At 40.3% G+C, this 20206-nt stretch overlaps 3 protein-coding genes, 1 long non-coding RNA gene and 1 other non-coding gene across 9 annotated transcripts; 2 read left to right on the top strand and 3 right to left on the bottom strand.

Annotated features, from left to right (window-relative positions):
• Positions 1-1970: 1970 nt before the first annotated feature.
• On the bottom strand, positions 1971-2053 carry Trnal-cag. Its single transcript has one exon. It is a non-coding gene; the product is annotated as a tRNA-Leu (tRNA).
• An 867-nt stretch (positions 2054-2920) lies between these two features.
• LOC6528625 (long-chain-fatty-acid--CoA ligase 3) lies at positions 2921-19763 on the bottom strand. 5 transcript variants are annotated; one of them, XM_015198493.2, is made up of 12 exons: positions 19626-19763; positions 19140-19165; positions 10420-10639; positions 8675-8810; positions 7234-7296; positions 6404-6842; positions 6138-6344; positions 4758-5232; positions 4524-4696; positions 4197-4460; positions 3864-4139; positions 2921-3798 (listed from the first exon to the last, which is right to left on the bottom strand). In XM_015198493.2, exons 3-12 carry the CDS (start codon positions 10440-10442, stop codon positions 3644-3646), a joined length of 2211 nt encoding a protein of 736 aa, XP_015053979.1. In that variant the 5' UTR covers positions 10443-10639; positions 19140-19165; positions 19626-19763; the 3' UTR covers positions 2921-3643. The 5 variants fall into 5 exon arrangements, with proteins under 5 accessions (XP_015053979.1, XP_015053978.1, XP_002089668.1 ...); XM_015198492.2 differs by lacking the exon at positions 7234-7296; XM_002089632.3 differs by lacking the exon at positions 19140-19165 and having other exon boundaries at positions 19626-19762.
• Positions 5332-6126, top strand: LOC6528626. The gene is made up of 2 exons (XM_002089633.4): positions 5332-5774; positions 5834-6126. Exons 1-2 carry the CDS (start codon positions 5440-5442, stop codon positions 6057-6059), a joined length of 561 nt encoding a protein of 186 aa, XP_002089669.1. The 5' UTR covers positions 5332-5439; the 3' UTR covers positions 6060-6126.
• On the bottom strand, positions 7587-8777 carry LOC26536424 (cytochrome b-c1 complex subunit 6, mitochondrial). The gene is made up of 2 exons (XM_015199249.2): positions 8675-8777; positions 7587-8219 (listed from the first exon to the last, which is right to left on the bottom strand). The coding sequence occupies exon 2, from the start codon at positions 7960-7962 to the stop codon at positions 7702-7704; it is 261 nt and encodes an 86-aa protein (XP_015054735.1). The 5' UTR covers positions 7963-8219; positions 8675-8777; the 3' UTR covers positions 7587-7701.
• LOC120320508 lies at positions 10639-15462 on the top strand. The gene is made up of 2 exons (XR_005559997.1): positions 10639-14024; positions 14081-15462. It is a non-coding gene; the product is annotated as an uncharacterized LOC120320508 (long non-coding RNA).
• Positions 19764-20206: the final 443 nt, after the last annotated feature.

Here is a 20206-nt window from a genome sequence, read left to right as displayed (position 1 = left end):
TATTTTGAGCTTTAATTGTTCTTTGGAAGAAGACCATTTTTCGTTGGCATTTTTATCTGCAACGTCTCGTTCCCCTCAGATATGGTCGGTCTGTCATTCAAAATCTACTGAGCGTGATGTTTGAGTATGGAATCCTTGTGGGTTTATGGGGATTCCCTATCCTTCGTCAGTCAGAGATGGTCTATTAATTTTATTAGTGTCATCGCATTCAGCTAAAGTCTTGGAATTCTGAATCTTTTTTGTGGGGGGGTACCATTTTCTGTGGTGAAATTCTTGTTTAGTTTCCTGCAGTTCTTGAGTGGCTTCTATGTACTCTCATGGACATAAAAATAGGTGCGTAGGTGTAGATATCGGGCTTCCACTATATTTAATAGATATTATATACATACTAATTAAATTTTGTTATAAAACAAAAAATATGCTATGAATGTGAATGATTTGGATAAATATGTATATTATATGGAAATCAGTGGAATGGCTTTACACCTTTTATTATGTTTAAAAGTGTAAGTAGTGCTGTAAACTTCATCAGGCAACAAAAAATGTTGGAACTCCGGCTTTTTTTTACGAATTTTGTCTTTGCTTATATTAAATCTTTTACCACAGTATACTGTTTACTGTTCAAAATGGGCCCAAAAAGGGGTTAATTGTAAGATCTACAAGTTTATTTTTGGTTAATAAAAGCAATATAAATCGAGTAACGGATATAACTAGAGAGAACGCTATGGTCAGTTTCCCCGACTGTCAGAGTCCCACTTCTCAGCTAATGGAAGTGAGAACAAAAAAATTAAGTAATTGAAAAAAAATACAATTAATAAATGTTAAATGTGTTAAAAGTGTTGGCGCGATAGTTTTAGGTGGTTTGTGGGCGTTAGGGTAGGCGTTGCCAAAATGTTTTGGGCAGTTTTGTGGGTGTTAGAGTGGGTGTGACAGTTCAGGAAATAAACTTGCGCAGCGGAGGCGTCAATAGAATCTGCATATCCAGTCTTCACTTAAAAGCTTTTATAGTTTCCGAGATCTAGACGTTCATACGGACGGTCGGACGGACGGGCATGGCATTTAATTACTACAAATTATGTATATAAGCTACTCAAGGGTATTAGCATGAAATAAAGTCAAAGTCAAACACACAACATACTTTTATTCCTAAAATATTTATTTCTCCTTCTATAAATTTCCTGTCGAGAGACAAAACTACAGCGTTCTATCTTGTTTTACACATTTTCATATTCGTTAACGAATTAAGAGGGAATTCAAAAGCTAATTGTATGGGTCGCAATGTGTGATATCGTGGACCAGCTTATACATATATAGTGAAATGCTTATGTTTTATTGAGTCGAACTAATGTCCCGTCAGTTGAAGTAGGACAACGCTAAAAATAAACAAAACTTGGAGAAATAGTTTTCACGTCTTTATTTCTTTGATCTCAGGTTAAGACTAACTTTTATTTGCTCCAGATGTAGATTCTTTACATTGCGTGCACACTCTGCCTATTCCTATATCATCGAACAACACTAAATATCATTTACTAAATATCATTTACACAATATGACAGTTTTGGTGAAAAAGGACACAGTTTTAACTTGATTATAAAATATTCTAGTACCGGCGATGGTCCCAGATGTTCATTATTTGCCAGTAAGAAATTAACAATTCCGTGCTTTTGTACGGCCTTAAAAATGCTCAAAGCGGTAGGAGTCAGTAAACAGAGACACGGCGCAAACAAATGCGGCACGGTGGGGCAATGACACTACAGTAAACACTGCACCAAGTGGACGCAGCGAGGCGTGCTAATTGTGTCATTTACATTGGCAAACAAGTGCAAGCGAACAAGTCAAAGGCTCAAACAATTTAATGCGGCTGAGCGAATCCGACGAGCTCTTTGCACACTGCAGTTAAAGCTGACCGCGGGCTGGCAAGAAAAGCGAATATGTAATTAATTGTAAAATTAAAAGAAATAAAAAATTCTTGTCAGAAGTGGGATTCGAACCCACGCCTACAGAGTAGACTGCGACCTGAACGCAGCGCCTTAGACCACTCGGCCATCCTGACTTGACCGACACTCGGACTAAGCACCAAAAAGTTCACACACCATTTGATCTAGTAGAAAGCGCAATGAAAAGTTCTAGAGAGCTTTGATGAACTGAGCATTGATCGATAGCAAAACTTGATTGCACCCCAGATATTCGATATATTTATGTTCACAAATAGATCCCAATTTCAAAACAATATACCGCTCAAGTAAAACTAAAAAATAGTTTCGTTTATTCATTTATCCAGTATTTCATACGATCAAAAATATTATAATGCATTGATACTTATGGGTAATAATTGTCTGACATCTTTATTACTCGTAACTCGTTTCGGTAGTATAATAATGATCTTTTTGATCAGCGTGACAAAATTGCAGATACAACTACCGCACGCCTTCCCTTGCGATTTTTATAAAAATCGAAATTGCATCTTTGTATCATTTGAATTTTATTTAAAATAAACGTAACGTTTCAACAAAAAATTGCTAAACGTTTCCTAAATATACATAGAATAACTAAAAATATGACTACAATTTATTCAAAAAGTTCTTGCACATCTAAAACAAATGTTATTACTTTTTAGTTTTACATATAGGCGTTTTTGTTGGCCTTCTAGTGATTCCAGTGTTTTTATATTTTGGTACTAAGTCTTTCATTTGTTGCATATTAATTTTGACTTTTCTCGTTACGTGTTTTACATAATATATTTCATAAAATTCATTTGATGTCATTTTCTTAACTAAATTGATCTAAAATATATATTACATTTGCCTTTGTAACCTTTATGCATTTGTGTAATTTAACATAATTTTTGGATGGTTCCATTTGTGTTTAGATGCACAGTTCTCTGCGCCAATAAGAAGCATTTGCAAGGGAAATTCTAAGATTTTTACTTTCAGTTGTGGCTTTTAATTCATAATCAAGTCGCTTTCATTTCTGCTGTCTACATTTCATTATTTCAAGAATTCCATACATTTAACTTAGCATAGAGAAGTACACTAAAAATTAGATTTATTTTACACATATATACTTTTATATTTATGTGTATATCGTATTTACATAATTAATAGGCAACCACTTAAGCTTAATATAAAAATAAGTATTTTTCTGCAATATAAATTTGCCACAAAATGTACTATAAACCGAAAACTGTACAGTATACAATATTCTTTCTCATCATCGGCATTCAGTTATCATTACCATTAATCATTGTCGATCTGCTCAACAGCATTCCTAGCACATTCACAGCGCAATTCCAAACCAAACCCAGCTGCAGCTATCTACCAAACAAGTCTTTGACGAACTTTATTAAAATGGAAACGAGCAATTTTCGATTTCTAGCAAATATGATATAACAAAAGCAAAAGGTAAATGGGAACATTCTGTCTTTACATGCGCAATGTGACTAATCAATTTCCTGCATGTGTTGCTTGGCATTTAGATCTTTTAGGACTTAAGCTAGGTTGGTTTTGGATTTTGTATGCATGCTTATTCTGTGTGGGGTGCTACTAAAAACAATTAGTACACACTAGCTTCATTGCTGCTGCTTTAATGTCTGCGTGTTGTTGTCGTTGCTGCATCTGATACCTTTAACTTAGTACATTGACTTTCATGAGGCGTACATGCGGTTAATATCATGCTGATATCTGTCCTGGATATCCTTGCGCTTCAGCTTGAAGGCGGCGGTTACCAGTCCCATGTCCGGAGACCAGACCTCCTTACACAGTGTGATGGCGGCGGGAACCTCATATTTTTGCAATTTGCCTTTAAGATCAAACATTTTGCCATTAAAAACTTCGAAAAATATTAAATTCTTCATTATAGCTTACATTTCCGCGCATGCTCAGCAATTTCCTTGAGAATAGCCTTCTCTATGATCGGTGATGAGCACAGCTCTTCGAAGGTCTTGTCTCCGAGGCCATGTTTCTGTGCCAGCTCCTCCAAATGATTTTGGTTAGGGACGACCAGTGCCACAGTATACTGCTTTGTCGGATCTCCGTATACGCAAATGTTCTCTATGATTCCGCAAGTCTTAAGCTCAGATTCAACCTTGCCAAGAGAGACATATTCGCCGGCCTGCAGCTTAACAAGATCCTTCTTACGATCTGCAATAAGTGGGAAATAATAAATGGACATAACAACAACTGTGCTAAACAACTTACCAATAATCTTAAGTACGCCATCAGCGTGTATTTCGCCAATGTCGCCGGTTTTGAACCATCTTTGTCCATCCTCCTCAAAGAAATCTTCATTGGTCTTGCCCGGTAACTTGTAGTATCCCTGAGAGACACACTCGCCGCCAATAAGAACCTCGCCCTGGGGATAAGGTTTATTTGTGACGCGGTAGTTGCCTTCTTCCCAGTTGACTAGACGGATGTCGCAGACAGTTAATGGTCCTCCAGTGCGTCCGTAGGTCATATCGCGGTCTTGCATTGGATGTAAAGTAAGTTAGTTATTATGAATAGAAAGGTTGATCTGTGAACACTCACAGTCCATGACAGTGGCTCCAGACGTAGTTTCCGTAAGACCATAGCCCTGAATTAGCTCCAGGCACAGACAGGTCTTTATTTGCTCATGTGTGTCTGCAGAGAGAGGCGCTCCACCGGACATGATTATGCGCACTTTACCACCCATAAGCTTTGCCACCTTTTTGAACACCAGTCTGCAAAAAAATACAAGATTTAGTTACCATCTCATTATCCTTATGGGTAAATCGTTCTTACTTATCAATCAGCGGCGTCTTGTAGCCCCGCTGCACCCACTTGACTTTGTACTGGTAAAGGAATTTGAAGAGTGATTTCTTGAACGCCGAGCCAGAGTTAACCTTGTCGTTAATGCCCTTGGAAATGCGATCCAGTATCAGCGGCACCGATGTCATGCAGGTGGGCTTCAACACAGTGGCATCGCCTTTGCAACCGCGCTTGATCTTGCTGCTAGTGTCGATCAAGGTCAGAGGCGTCGAGTAGCCTATTGGAACGCCGGTCATAAGACACACACTTTCTGCAACCAATTCAAAAACGTGAGCCAGGGGCAGGAATCCGATCAGAACATCATCCGGATAGATAGGCACCATGTCAACAAAGCCCTTCATTGTTGCAATGCAGTTCTTGTGGGAGAGCAGGACACCCTTTGGTGTGCCAGTGGAACCGGAAGTGTACATGATAATGGCAATGTCATCACCTTTGGGTGGAACGTGCTCTGTGGGATGCAAAATTAAGTTAATTAATAATTGAACTCATTTCACTTAAGTCTACAAATTGAAATATTTAAAAACATGTTGGCGTAGAGTATGCTAGACATATCCTGTCAACATTTTAGTTCAGAATAAATACCGCATAGTTTCGGTAAACATAAAAATCTTTCCAAATTGTGTAGGGTGATTTTTTAGTTAAGACACAATTCGAAATGGCTCAAATCCTGGAGGAGTTCATCACCCTAACGCCCTTGACTTGTGTGCAACAATGCAATGCTTTGCTAGGCCCAACATCAGGAAAACCGAGAAGCTGCTTTGTATTTTTTACACTATTTGGCGTTTACTGCGGCGTTCTCATCTTTCGGGCGTATCGTACATATTCCTCTAAGGAAGAAGGAGACAGGGAGAATATAACAGAAGAAGTTACCCTTGAGACTAAAGCGGAAAATTTGAACATAGGACCAGGCCCCAGTCTAGTGAATGAATTTGTGGAGCAAGCGAAGCCGATTCTGTTGCAGCCCGTCGAGTTTTCCAGTACTGACATGAGGTGAGAGGTGTAGATAAAAGCACTAGATGACCTATAAACTCATTTTGTCTCTTCATTAGATGGCGCTATTGCAACCACTTGCCGGAACCGGAACTAAAATCAGATTCTGATAGTGAAAACGGAGTAACCGAGAGAAATGATATTGATGACCTCGAAAGAATGAGCAATGTTGTAGATAATAATGATGAACACAAGCCGGCTGCATCCACATCGAATGCAACGACTCAGGCCCATGACGATAACGCCGATAGTGAACACGTCGAGCCCACACTCTTCTCGGTGTGATTTACAATAAATTTAAGCAAATCTGTCGTGTGATTTACATTGAAATAAATCAACTTTTAACACCCTTTCCAAACGTACCAAATTTACTGTCCTGCCCGGTCTTGACAACTTGGTTAAATGGCAGGATCTTGACGCCCTCCTTAAAGCCAGTAGTTTCCGTCTTTTGCAGCTGATCCTCAATATAGATAATGGTCTTCACCAGTGGGCACTTGTCCAGCAGCGTCTTAAATTTGGGAAGCAGATCATGGGAGGTGATAACCGTGGTGACTTCCGTTTCAGTGATGCCTGGCAACAGATTAAATTATTACTTTAAAGCCATACACATGGTCATCCAATTTTCTTACAGTGAGCAACTCCATCATCACCCAATGTTGCATAGACGGTGACGATGGGCATAGCCTGCTTAAAGCATCCGTGGGCAGCAATCATCCACTCGGCTCGCGTCTCGGCAAAGATGACAATGTTCTCGCGTGGTTTCTGGCCAAGTTCTCGCAGACCGCGCCCAAAATTAGCCGCCGTGCGCTCCGCTTCGGTGAACGTCTTCCACTTGTAGTCACCCAGGTTGTACTTCTTGAAGACTCGTCCGTTTTGCTGCACCTCATCCTCCTCGCTGAGTATCTGCCGGGTGCCCAGACAACGCTTCGACGTATAAGTTTTGGCCACATAGTTGAATACCTTCTCCAGGGTGTCGATGTTCTCCTGCAACATCTTCACATGGACATCCCGTGGCGGGTCCGTGGTCCGGTAGGTCAGCTCATTGTCATCGTTCCGCACGATCTTTGCCTAGAAAATGAGCAAATTCGTGGCGATTAGTTTAACGTCGTGTTAGTGATCGCGATTTAAAAAGAAACGCCTGATTAAGGGAGGGACCACAAAGTAGAATCGACAGAGAGAGATAACGGACATGTGAGTTTTCGAGGGTTTGTTGAGGTGAGGGCCATAACTCAGGAGATCATGTTTCATTGACCAACACCAAAAAGAGTCTCCAAATAGGGGTTCAACTCTGGGCACGATCACCAGTCCCTGGAACATTCATTGTGCGTGTGTGGTGTTTTGTATGGGGGTGCCCCAATGTGTGTGTGTGTGTGTTTGTATGTGTATTCGTGTAGTGTGTGTATGTTCCATAACAGATAGTATTATTAAATAATTAAAAACACATTTGCAAAAGTTAAACCTCTATGTCATCCGGCGCGTACTTGGACTCATCGACCAACATTTTCTGGTTAATGGGCTTGGCCTGTAGAGGAAGGAGGAGTTGAGATATGCGATGAGAAGCTAGTTAACCGTGGTATTGCATAGAGTTGCTGATCCCTAATTACATTTTTAATTTAAAAGATTATTGCAAGTTGCAAACCAATTTTTGATGCAAGCGATTTTTTATTCACAACGTTGGCATTTCCTTGGTAACCCATAAACCTTATCAGCCGACTGAAAAGGCCAACCAAAATGAGTTCCATTTAGATAGTGAAAAATCAGATAAAAGTGTACCTCAGGTGGAGCCTAAGCGAGTTATAACTGAAAATATTGTTGTGTTGGTTCCTTCTAGGCAGCTAGAATTTTTGTTTTGAATTGATACCTTTATTTATTTGTTAATTTTATTGTAAGGCAGTGTTTATCGCGATATTCGTTCTTGAATTTGAAATTATTTTAGTTTCGAGAAAAGACTGTGAGCAACGCAATGATCCAACTCAGCAACGAAGTCGAACAATTCCTCCATGCACGTCTCAGTTGTTTTGGACTTGCCATTCACGCGATCATTGCACTCTTGATACTTGTTGTACAGGGACCCAATGTGACCTTTGGCCTGGCACTTCTCCCTAAGGGCTGCTTGCGGATCAACTAACTCCTGATCGTCGTCATCGGCCTTGACGACAGGCACCGAAGACCAGCTATGAAACGCCATATCAATAGCTTCCAGGGAATATGACAAATTTGATTTGTAGGAAATGTTATCAGCTAAACTCTCACTTCGAAAATGCTTTTTTTTGTTTTTGCACAGAGAGCTAAGGATTTCCCACTTGCAAAGCTTACTTGATACTTGAAAAGATGGTAGAGATATTTTATGATTTCTAAACCCCTAACAAGTCCTGATTCATGGTTCTCTTATCGGGACCACATGCGATGTCTTTATGGCCTGACAACTTGTGCAATTGCAAACAGCTATCAAAATGAAAGAAAGGAAATCGGATAAGCTAATTGTCGCATAAATTGCGAACCCCTGAAAAGGGCAAAAAGATAGTGGAAATAGTGGACCTGGTCAATAAATCAAAAGTCGTCATCCTTATAGATTAGACAATAAAATGAACACAAAGAAACCACCTGGCAAGAACAAGCCGTAAAGTGAGGAAAATTAAATGCGGAAAAGAACTAATTGAAACTGATAACCAAGGGTGCACTTTTTTAATAAATATATACGAAACTAAAGCAGCTCGATTGTAGCTGGGTAGGCAGCAGACCCCTGTACTTTGGAACGTCCAGTGCAAAGTCGAAAGTATTTCAACTACTCGATTCTAGAGATAGTTACACCCGTCGCACTGATTGGCCGGGTAAGCCTATGGCATTTTCCATTAGTTTCAGCTAGCCAGGTTTATCCCGAATCCTGTCAACGCACTTACCTTCACTCGGCGCGAGTCCTGGCGGCGTTTCCAGGGCTTTTGCAGCACCAAGTAAACCGGAAGGGTGATGATGTCGTACACGAAGGCGATCGCCTTGATCGCGCCAATAGCGCTCTGCACCCAGAAGCTGTCCATTCTGAAAGGGGCAATATAAAAAGTCAAATTAGTGGCCAATTGGTATGCAAATTTCAGCGGAATGAACTATTGGTTTCACCGCCTCGTCAATTATTCGCCCGGTTGGCTCTTCCAAAGGCTCTCCCACCATTGCACCCACCCACTCGTTGTAGCGCCGTCGCAAGCCGAAAACCAACTGATATGACCACCTGCCGCTGCTGCCACTGTTAGTTAGCAGGTCTTGAATGTCCGTAGGCGGAAAGGGGTAGACACTCTCACGCTCACTTTGGTTCTGGGTGCTCAGAAAACGCTTTTCAAACGGGCGATAACCGGTGGAGAGCTCTGAAGGTGTTCGGCTTTTTATCAGCTAAAGATTGCTTAGCCCTAAAGCGCCGAAGTCCGAATCGCCTGTACTCATCACTCCTAAGTGGCCCCGAACTCGGCTATTGTAATAAACTGAAACTTAAGTGTATGTCTGGTACTAGTCTGAACCCTATTATACGTCCGGCACCTTATCTGCCATTTAGAAACAATCTAGTTGGCTTGCCAAGTACTTCATAAATCGTGTCAAAAATCATGGGTACTTGCAATATTTTATTAATTTTCGAGCAATCTTTATTACTCAAATACTTTACAAAATTATGACACAATATGGGGAGTACTTCCTAATTTTCAAATACGCAGTTGCTAATAGGCTTTTTTCTTGACATTCTTATAGTTTAGTATATTTTTGTACTTATCGACATCCGAAAATAACCGAAAGATTTGTCGGGAACTCTTACTTTCTTTGAAATTCCATTAGGACCGCCGCCATTTTAAACGTTCTTATCACGATTTTTATAATTAAAATTAGACAAAAAAATCATGCCAAATATTTTTAAATTTTGATTTATAATTATAAATCTGAACGACTGCCACCAGAACACTAGATAAACTTATTATCGCAATGCCTAATTAATTAAAATGCCACGCGATTTATTATAAAACACTGTAAAGCATTTTACTAAGAATTTCGCTTACTGATTATTGATTATCGCTCATTGGCGGATTAAGTAGAAAACCAGTTATTAGCATACGGACAAGATAGAAGCTAGTTAAATAGGAAGCGAGTCATGCTGAGATTCGCACTTCTTCATAAATATGTATACGTAATTATTTAATAGAATATTATATAGCGGTCGTGGCATATTTGAGCGTGCTCAAAGTGTGGCACTTTTTATAATTCCTAGTAAAAAGTGTAGTTGAAGACTGCACTCTTGATAAAGACATCGTGTGTGAGTGCTGGCCTGATAAGCAAATCGAACGAAAGCCTTGAACTTGGACTCCGCAAAATGGCATGACGTCAATTTCCCAGGCCAAGGAGCTTAAAAGGTTGCGCTATGTCAAAAGCCATTTAATAGACCGCTAATAGAAAGTTTTAAAAAAAAATGTAATAAAGATGTAAAAAGTCCAACTCTTTAAGCAAAATTTTTGCACTATCTCTGTAATTGACAGTCAGCTTTCTTAATAAAATTATTTACCGAGTCAAAAAAAATCCACAACCACAAGCTTACACTGAGTAATGTACTAATGAAACACAAAAAACGGGCTCAACACTAAACAGCTCTTATATTATAAATGTCTTTACTCACTGCGCATCGTCTTCGATGAACATCTTGATGCTTCTTCTTTACTTGTTCGATCAATGAATTGAATGAGTGTTTTTTGATCGGTAGTGGAAATGGTGGGTGTGAGGCGTATCCTCCAAAAGAGCCTAGCTCTGATTAATGGCAAGAACGAACAAACAGTGGACGCAACAATAATAGGATGATGTCAGGTATTCCTCTCCAGATGTTCAGTTTGTAGTTTCACCTGCAACCAATAAGAGAACAAATATATGCATTTATGTAGTGCTAATGAGGTAGGACGACAAAATGGAAAGAGACAACTGACGAGGAAATCATGAAAATCTGCATTGCTGCATTAAACCGATACCAAAATGTGTGATGACATAATTACCACGCACCTTTGAGCACACAAAAAAAAAACATAATTCTATAAGGTGCTATCTAGCTTAGTTTAAATCTTAGTACAGAAAGTAATTTCCCAATTGCATTCTTAAAATATATTAATCGAATCGAGCGTAAATATATTTTTTTCCCAATTAGCAAACTGTGCGGCCTTCGTAAATATTATAATCAAATCAGAACCTGAAGTCCAAACAAGTTGTTGTTACGCTTTCGGCATTTCTGGATACTTGCCAGAAAATCAAAATGCTGATAAAAAGAACATAATGAACGATTCAAGATAGTAATAACAGAGAATGGGGGATACGTATATTGGGAAAATTTAAAATTAGGCAGCCAGGTTAAAAAAGCAAGAGAGCGATTGCGTAATCAGTTGCCCAACACCTCAAATTCACTCTCTCTTTCATTTCGCCCATTAGTTAGGCGGAGAAACATTGGCATAGGTCGGGAATTCAGTAGAAACTATACAAATTCTTTCTATTTCTTTTTATTTACACAACTTACAAAAGAACGCCTTTGCGCTGTTTTTGCCTTTTGTTTATGAACAAGTGTTGCAGGCAAGGTCCAAAGTCTAAAGACGCACCAAGGTTTATCCGCTCTGAAAGCCGATATCAAATGGGTTCCTTAGAATCTGCCGTCCCTGATAAACAACGAAGAGCATTTCGCTCCAAGGCGCCAAAGTTCGCCTCTTATGCAACCGCTCAAAACCCTCAAATCACATGACATGCGAGTGATACAAAAAGGGTATACGAGTCAAAACTCCGTATCAGTCTGCTCCGGCGCAGTGCATTGAACTGGCCCCAAAATACAGATCTTCTGCCTGCTTATCCCTCGCACCTCTGACATATGGTTAAAACGCGGAGCAGAAGAGTCGAAACCGTAAGCGATGTGAATACGTGTTTTGTTTGCAAAGAAAGACAATATGAAAACATAATGAAGACTGCGAAAACAACAACACTTCGGTATTTAACCAAAGTATAAGCAATACAATCGCCACTGTGGGTTATTAATGGTCTAATGGTCTATTTTTTAGAGAGTGGAAATTTGGTTAGTTTTCATAGATTTCATAGAAACATTCCCCAAAGTTCCTTTCACAATTATAATATGTTGTGAGGTAGATATTCCTTGTTATTATTTTTAGTTGGGGTAGAAAACAACAGTAAACATTAAAATGTTAAAATAAACATTAACATACAAACACAAATTAAAGAACAAGCACTAAAAACACTAAAAACTGCAGTATTTTAAGCGAAACTCAACCAGAGCTCAAAATTTTACTCTTTTGCATACCACTGTGCGAAGCTTAAGACGTTTAAGCAACGCGGACACGGGCGAAAGTTGTTAAACTGCCTTTGTAGGTAAATGAGTTAAAATTAAATGAAAATAAAATATCAAATCGTTTATCTTTACATGTCCGTGGGTCAGTTGCAGCCATTTTGATCTTGTGCCCCGGGTGCAAAGTTGGAGCTCTAAGTACACAAAAAGATACTTATGTTTTAAACGATATTGCAGAGAATGGCGTGTTGGAAGCAAAGGTTATGCCGAGTGTTCTGTCTAACTAAGCAATCATGGTCCGCTTAAAAACAATAAGGAAATTGTGCACATTAAGCCTGTGATTACTGTAATCCGAACTTTGGACCGCCCCTCTGGTCGGCAGTGTGCGCTGTCGCACATGTGAAAAAATTATGGTGGATGTGCCTAAATAAGCACTGCTCTGAGAACTGATTGAATCAGAACCGATTCGTACAACTTGTGGGTTAGATAACACACCCGTCGTATGCGTAATATCTTACAATGAGCATAAAGCTGTACAGAAGGTCAACAGCCAACAGACGACTTTTTGAAAGCAAGATAACATTGAGATAAAAACTTATTTTGGAACAACACTTCCAAATTTAGGCATTGCCTAAATGCTTATTTTATGACTGTAATGTCAGGAAGTTCCTTGTATCAACATAATCAGACCATAAACACAGTAATTGAGAATACTGCGGTTCGATATGTATAATTATTGATCAGCCTCACAAATAAGTTTAATTGCACGTTTGACAATAAAATTGTCAGAAAGGGACTTCGCACAAACATTAACTGATAACCCAAAGCTCTTGATCATTTTCGGAGATCTCGTGGTAACAACTTTCCCCCAACTCCAGCTAATCAACAGGCGAAATGCACTCTGCATTCAGCAGATTGCACACTACGAACTGCTTATAATTTCAGAGTGAAACTCACTTAATTGCCTCTATTAAGACAAAGGCACAAACCTTGAATTAATTACAGCTGAACGGCAGGTACTTGTAACTGGTGCTGTTTCCGTTTTCCTATTGATTGCTATTATTATTTGCGCTCATTGCACGACAAACTGCAATCGGTCGAAATGCATTGGGCAAACGAACACGTCGTGCTTGATTTAATCAGAAAATACACCTGAAATCGCTACGAAAGTAGAGAGTACAAAGTAGAGCATAGCTCGAACTTGAAACGCCGTTTTAAGACTGTTATTTGTATTTTGCTGACGCCAATGCAACTGCCACTTCACAAATCGGAAAACTCAAGCCAAGTGAGCTGTCAAAGTCCAAGATCGCTTTTAGCTCCAAGCGCAGACATTACAAAATTGCCAAACAATGCCAAAAAAATTCGAGTGCAAGGCGCTCTACACTAATTGTGTGGTATAGCAACAACAAAGAGAAAACTTTAAATCACAAAGAACACGTCACCAGAAATGCCTCAGACAAAAACGTGTCCACTTACGTGGACTTCATTTCTGTGTTTCGTGCAAAATTCAGTACGAGTATACCCCACTCTGCTGTGGAAGTTGCGCAGCAGAAAAATCAAAGGGTGACTCAACTCTTTCCCTTTGCAGTTTGGGTAATACATTCCCGGCTCCAGTTTTAGCCACCTGCGTACCTGTGTGCTCGATTCCCCGTCGATCAGCTGCGTTATTGTTTACAATTGGAAATGTACCTACAGCGCTTGCATAAATGCCACTTGAACTTTGGCCAAGGTGTCGGCGTTCATGGGAAATAGCAACGGGAACTACCGACTGCCTTGACATTGAAACGGGGCGGGCGGTGGAATGGAGGGACCGCCGCGAGTGCGCACTATGCAAAATGTGAATTAAATTGCAACATTTGATTCACTTATTTCCAGGCAGGCGGCGTTACGTGAGTGTCTGCCATACCTCCGACTGCCTCGCTCCCTCGAGCGGCGATTCTCTGGCGAATAATGGGGTAACAAAATCATCGTATGACTGTGTCAAAGTCCGAAATAAAAATACTTTTTGCAGTCGCAGTCGCAGAACACACATGAAAACGAGAAGAATTGCTCAAACGAGATTGAAATGAAGCAAACAACAGTTGTGCACAGAGCGAAATAACACTTGTTTGATGGCTTATTTAAGAGATTAGCTTTGGAACAAACCAAACCTGTTATTTTTACAAAATATATAAACAAATCTTTATCTGGATATTTTAATTACCTGAGGTTCACTTAGAAAAGCCAAACAACATTGGTTGGAAAGGTTCTAATTGGATTATTTAAGCTATCCAAGTTCTTGTATAACAATTTTAAAAAGACTTGAAAAATGAGTATTCCACGCACTCTCATTATTTATAAATAAAGATAAGAATAATCGTAGTTTTTGCAATTAAAACATACAATCCATGTGGCAACTATTGGAAAATATTTTCGGTGTGACCTCAACAGCATCAGCAAGTGAGAAGTGAGAACTTTTGCACGGGCGTTGAATATTTCACTGAATGAAAGAGTAGCAAACACGGCAAACAAACAAGCAAACGAGTGACCGTCTGTGTGTGGGAGTGTTTTGGAGGCGAACTGAAAATAAATACGATTAGCTCCGGCGGAGAAAGAGAGAAAGGAGAGCGCTACACCCACACGACCGCAGAGAAGAAAGATCGGCACACTCTCTTTTGCACTCGCTCACCTCGCATGAACATTAACACTCGAGATAGTCACGTATGCATGTGTGTATGTAAATGGGAGTGTGTGAAAGTAAGGCAGTTGCGTAGCGCTAAAATAAATGACCTAGACAAACGAGTACTTATCTTTAGAGTGACCATCACCGCGGAGCACGTGCTCGAGTGAAATTTTCCAGGGAAATACAGACTTTGGCAATGATCGCGAGAGGTGGGGGCAGTGGCGAAGTCAAACGGCCAAACGGCCGGTTTAATCGAAGCGGTACTGCGCGAAAACCGGTTAGAAAATCCAACAAAGTCATGACTAAAACAAACACCATCCAGGGGCTTAGATCAAAAGGGGCCCAAATACCTCTCGTGAATGTGAACGGTGTATAACTCCGTGTGGCAAAAGTTCCTTCGCAAACTACTGCCCCTGAAACTGAAATACAAACAACTTGTTTTCTAAACCAGACGCTTGCCAAACATAGAGCATTGGAAACCGCAACAAGGTAGAAAATTCGGTTGGTATGCCAACTAGAGATAGAACCGGAAACCAAAACATTGGAGAGATTAGGCACTCGGGAAAATGTATTAATCTATCTAGAGTATATAATTAAAAACTTTATAGAGGTTAATATATTGGTTTTATTTTAAGTTTTACTTTTATTCATACTCTATGAATTATATGAATATTTCAAGATATTATTCCACCTTTTTTGGTATTCAATTAATAAAAATAACTGAAAAATAAGTTTTCGCTCAGTGTTACATTGAAATAAATCGGACATTAGAACCTAATCCAACCATAATTCGCTGAATTCCAATTGGCACTCAAAAAAAGAACAAAGCTATACATTTGTAATAAGATGCAACGCAATCTGCAGCTGTTGCATCGAGCTGATCAAAAAACAAGAGAGAACGCTATAGTCGAGTTCCCCGACTATCTGATACCCGTTACTCAGCTAGTGGAAGGGAGAAGGAGAGTCTTAAACACAGTTTTTGGCGGTTTGTAGGCGTTATAGTGGGCGTGGCAGAAAGTTTTTTGCAAATCGATAGAATTTTACAAGACTAATAAAAAAATGAAAACATATCAAAACATTTTTCAAAAGTGTGGGAGTAGCAGCTTTGGGCGGTTTGTGGGCGTTAGAGTGGGCGTGGCAAAAAGTTTTTTGGCAAATCGATAGAAATTTACAAGACCAATACAAAAATGAAAAAATTTCAAAACATTTTTAAAAAGTGTGGGCGTAGCAGCTTTGGGCGGCTTGTGGGCGTTAGAGTGGGCGTGGCAAAAAGTTTTTTAGCAAATCGATAGAAATTCACAAGACCAATACAAAAATGAAAAAATATCAAAACATTTTTCAAAAGTGTGGGCGTGGCAGTTTTGGGCGGTTTGTGGGCGTTAGAATGGGCGTGGCAACATGAATCGACAAACTTGCGCTGCGTCTATGTCTTTGGAGTCTGTATGCTTAATCTCAACTTTGTAGCTTTTGTAGTTCCTGAGATCACAGCGTTCATACGGACGGACAGACAGACGGACAGACGGACAGACGGGCATGGTCATATCGACTCGGCTATTGGTCCTGATCAAGAATATATATACTTTATATGGTCGGAAACCCTTCCTTCTGCCTGTTACATACTTTTCAACGAATCTAGTATACCCTTTTACTCTACGAGTAACGGGTATAATAACCGTTAAGTTAGTTTGTTGAAGGCTGTCTGAAGGGGGGTTGGGTTGGAAAAAGGCCGATTACAGATTGTCGTTACAACCCGAATTCGAATCCGAAAAACAGGGGCGGCTGCGAGTAGACGAAGGGAGGAGTGTGGGTCAGACATCAGTCCCCCGACATCGCGTGACTATTTTTGACTTTGCACCCGGAGAGACATCGAGTGAGTGTACAGTAGACAAATTAGGATTATTACAAATTTAATATTAAACTATACAGACTGTAATTACTATTCATTTAAACATACAAGAGTTCAATTTATATTATCTAAAATAAAGCACAATATATTTTTAGCCCTTATACATATGCCACATTTTGGATGTAAAGCAATATGATATTGCGACATAACAGAAGTAGTAGTTCAATAACATTTTATACATCACTTTGTTCAGTGTAGCATTGAAAAAAGTCACGAGGCGCTGGGCGAGGGACGGCGACGAGGTGTAAGTGCTATAGGGTGGTTGGGTGGCAAGCCTCAAGCTGTGTGGCACGTTTTTCCTTTGATATACCAGCTGAAAATCGTATGAGTTTCAGGGGAAATTGTGCCGCCGTGAAGCTTAAAACAAAGCACAATAACAATGCGGCGAAGAGAGCGAGATTGGGAGAGCCGGTTGCATGTAAGTGAGTGTGAGTGGGAGTGTACTGTACTGCACTGTGGGTTTACGGCGAAGAGCAAAGGAGAGAGAGAGTCAGGGGCAAAGTGTAAAAGGTCAAAGAGCAAATTGTTTACATAAAGCAGCCGCACGGAGAGACGGGCGGAAAACTGGGCGGCCTGACCATGAATGAAAGCTGCGACCGGCAAACGTGGCCCGCCCACGAGGCGAGCATTTTCAGAGTGATGGAACACTGGGCCCTTAACCACCCAGTAGAATTTTCTTATTTGGGGTTTTTATCTGCTCCTAAATTCCAATGTCCGAATTTGAATGAATAATTATTGAACACTTGTAAGGTACACCAGGTCAGTGATACCATTTATAAAGGAGTAACAAAACAGAGTTTAAATAACTGTTATACTGACTAATAACCATTTAAAGGTTTATTTCCTGCCTGCATATTTATAAGGGGGTTTTCATAACCAATATCTCGATTGTTGACTTCCTCTATTTAAAACAAGTGTGTGTCTGAACTCTTGAATAGCTCTCAAATACGGTTAGATTTTAAAGCACTCCCATTATCAATTAATAGTCTGGGTCGCTTAAAGGTTTCTAATAAAATAGCTCTTTACAATCAAGTAGATTTGCAATTGCGTTAGCACTAAAAGCACTAAGCTATTGAACATTTGTTAATGCTAGAATTTGTTTATCTTCTATGTAAATATAACTTTCTGAACAAGGGTATTTCCCCAAACATTACCATACGACTAAGGATCGCCCGGCAGTCGGCTGTAAGCACATAACGAGGCTTATCGCACATTTATATGGTCCCGGTGAACTTTTAAATCACTTCCAGGCCAGCTCGATGTTGTGCTTAGTTTGTCCGCACCTAGAGAATAACTACGGGCAGAGGCGATTTGAGCGATATTCCGATTATTAAGTGCTTCCACCTCGGATGTCTGAGCCGTGTTTCCGGCGCAAAAGTGGAAACCGCGCCCTAGAAACAAAAGCGTGGCACGAAAAGTGCAACCAACCCAGTCAGTCACCCACTCCACCGACCACCCACCACCCACCGCTCAGCTGGTCGCGAGGTATTGAAAACAGATGACACACGTCACACACACGCCCACACACCCCCGGGTGCCTCAGATAAAACTCGCATGATTTTCAGTTGGTATAACAAGCCGAGACAAAGAGAGCGCAGCTCTCTCCTAAGAGCGAGATTGCGCAGAACGCGTTACAAGAAACTTACACGTGCAAGCCAGGTAGGGGAAAAGCAGCGAGAGAGCGAAAAGAGAGCTTTGTTTATGTGCGTAGGTCTTCATTGGAATGGGACTCTCGCCGCATCTAATTACAATTTAAACTGCCTTGGGAAGGAATGCAATTAACAGGTTAAAAATAACGGTAAGGCAGCCGTGAACTACAGTGGAGCTTTTAATAGCCAGATGCTGACTGAGGTAACGAAGACAATGTAATAAAACTTTTGATTTTGTATAAATGAAATTAAATTTACACCTTTAATTATAATGAGTGTGACATTGGTGACTTATTAGGTGGACCACACTCTTTTAAAGGTCGTAATACAAAGTAAAGTCACACATTAAAGTAATTTACTAATACTGCTCATTTACTGCTATTATAACTCTAAAATGTATGCAAAAAAAAACATTGAAAAGTAATCATTGTCACGCCTCTTGTTTTTATGTGCGACAGTCCACGCTCGATAAGAAGAATGTACACTACTCCCCACAAAAAGGGGTTCAAGGGGTTCTCATGGGTGCTGAAGTCCCAGCCGAAGTTATTTACTAAATGCCATTGGTGTCGCTACTTCGGGAAGCCCGACTGTACTCGAGTGGCGAAAGCCAAACAAATCAATAAACAAACATCAAACAGCAAACAAAATACGTCTGGGTGCCAATGGCAACCAATTGCATAAGGAAAGTGCAGTTGCGCCTTCACTAACACTGTGGCTTTCAAATTGGGTCAAGAGAGTGGAGGACTGTTGATTCCTGGACACGAATCCGGATTTATTCGGTAAATAGACACGGTGGCCTGACAGCCTGTTGGGAAAAGGAAGCCGGTGGAGGAGAAGTAGGCTCCAGACTTACCTTCTTATAGAGGCTAGTTCCCAGTTCTGAGCGGCAGTTGCGGGAGTTTTGGAGGGCGCACACACATGCAACGATTGTTAGAACAAAATACAGAAATCAGGCAATGGATCGCAACAGATCACTGATCGAACTATATCGCCGATTATATAAAATGACGTTTTGTCAATAAGAACGCACGGACACACACACACACACACGCGTGGTAACGCACACGTAATGCCAGCATAAAATAAAATGTTGCGTTGGCTTCAACACGTTTTTTCTCCTCTCAGCTATTTCTGTTCGTTCTGGGAACTCTCGGATACTTTTTATTTAGATAGTCAACGTTGCGCTTTAATTGATAAAACTTTCGCAAAACTTTCACAAAACTGCACAATTGCCCACTAGCGCACAAGAGCACTCACACAGACGCAGGCTGAGCAACATCGCACGTGTGTGAGTGTCGGTGTGTTTATCACGCCACTCGAAAAACACTTTTCTACTTACACACAATACACTCGTGAGTTGTATTTTATAAACTGCGTTTCAATGTTGTTTTTTAGTGAATTTTTGCTTTAGTTAGTTTGGCGCCCGCAGAAGTGACGGAATGGCGCACAACGTTCTCAAATCACGTTAAGTTTGTTTCTGAACATTTTCGCCGTTTTGCTTTTGCCACGATATTATTTTCTTTCTCCTTCGCCGCGGCTCTCTGCCACTCTCTCCCTCTCTCTCTCTGACTCTTTAGCTTACGCACACACTTGCGACCGCCCGAATGCCGATAATGGCCCTCTCCTTCCCGTGTGTGTGTGTGTTGTTCTGGCGTTTGCAATCAATCTTCTTGCTGATAATTGATTTTTTTCCATTGCATCAAATGCATTTTCACTCATATCATGCCACCCATGCTTGCTGAAATACTTGAACGGCCTCTTTTCCACGGTTTGTGCAGAAATCTACTCACGCATCAAAAACTATTTAAAAATTGGAACCAGTGTTACCAGATGTTAATGGAGCTGTAACCCCATGTGTTCTTCACAACCCAGGTCTCGTACTAAAAAATCCCGGTTTGCCTGTAAATTTAAAAAGTTGTT

Source organism: Drosophila yakuba, chromosome 2L (assembly GCF_016746365.2).
Source record: "Drosophila yakuba strain Tai18E2 chromosome 2L, Prin_Dyak_Tai18E2_2.1, whole genome shotgun sequence".
NCBI classification, from domain to species: Eukaryota; Metazoa; Arthropoda; class Insecta; order Diptera; family Drosophilidae; genus Drosophila; species Drosophila yakuba.
This window is presented reverse-complemented; position numbering and strand designations above follow the sequence as displayed.

Bases quoted from the DNA above. Each gene is read 5' to 3' on its own strand.
- LOC6528626 (XM_002089633.4), top strand. From the start codon at position 5,440: ATGGCTCAAATCCTGGAGGAGTTCATCACCCTAACGCCCTTGACTTGT. The intron at 5,775-5,833 runs GTGAGAGGTGTA...TCTCTTCATTAG, and splicing joins TTTTCCAGTACTGACATGAG to ATGGCGCTATTGCAACCACT.
- LOC26536424 (XM_015199249.2), bottom strand. From the start codon at position 7,962: ATGGCGTTTCATAGCTGGTCTTCGGTGCCTGTCGTCAAGGCCGATGAC.
- LOC6528625 (XM_015198493.2), bottom strand. From the start codon at position 10,442: ATGTTCATCGAAGACGATGCGCA. The intron at 6,345-6,403 runs GTAAGAAAATTG...ATCTGTTGCCAG, and splicing joins TGATGATGGAGTTGCTCACT to GCATCACTGAAACGGAAGTC. The intron at 5,233-6,137 runs GTACGTTTGGAA...TGCATCCCACAG, and splicing joins CGGGCAGGACAGTAAATTTG to AGCACGTTCCACCCAAAGGT.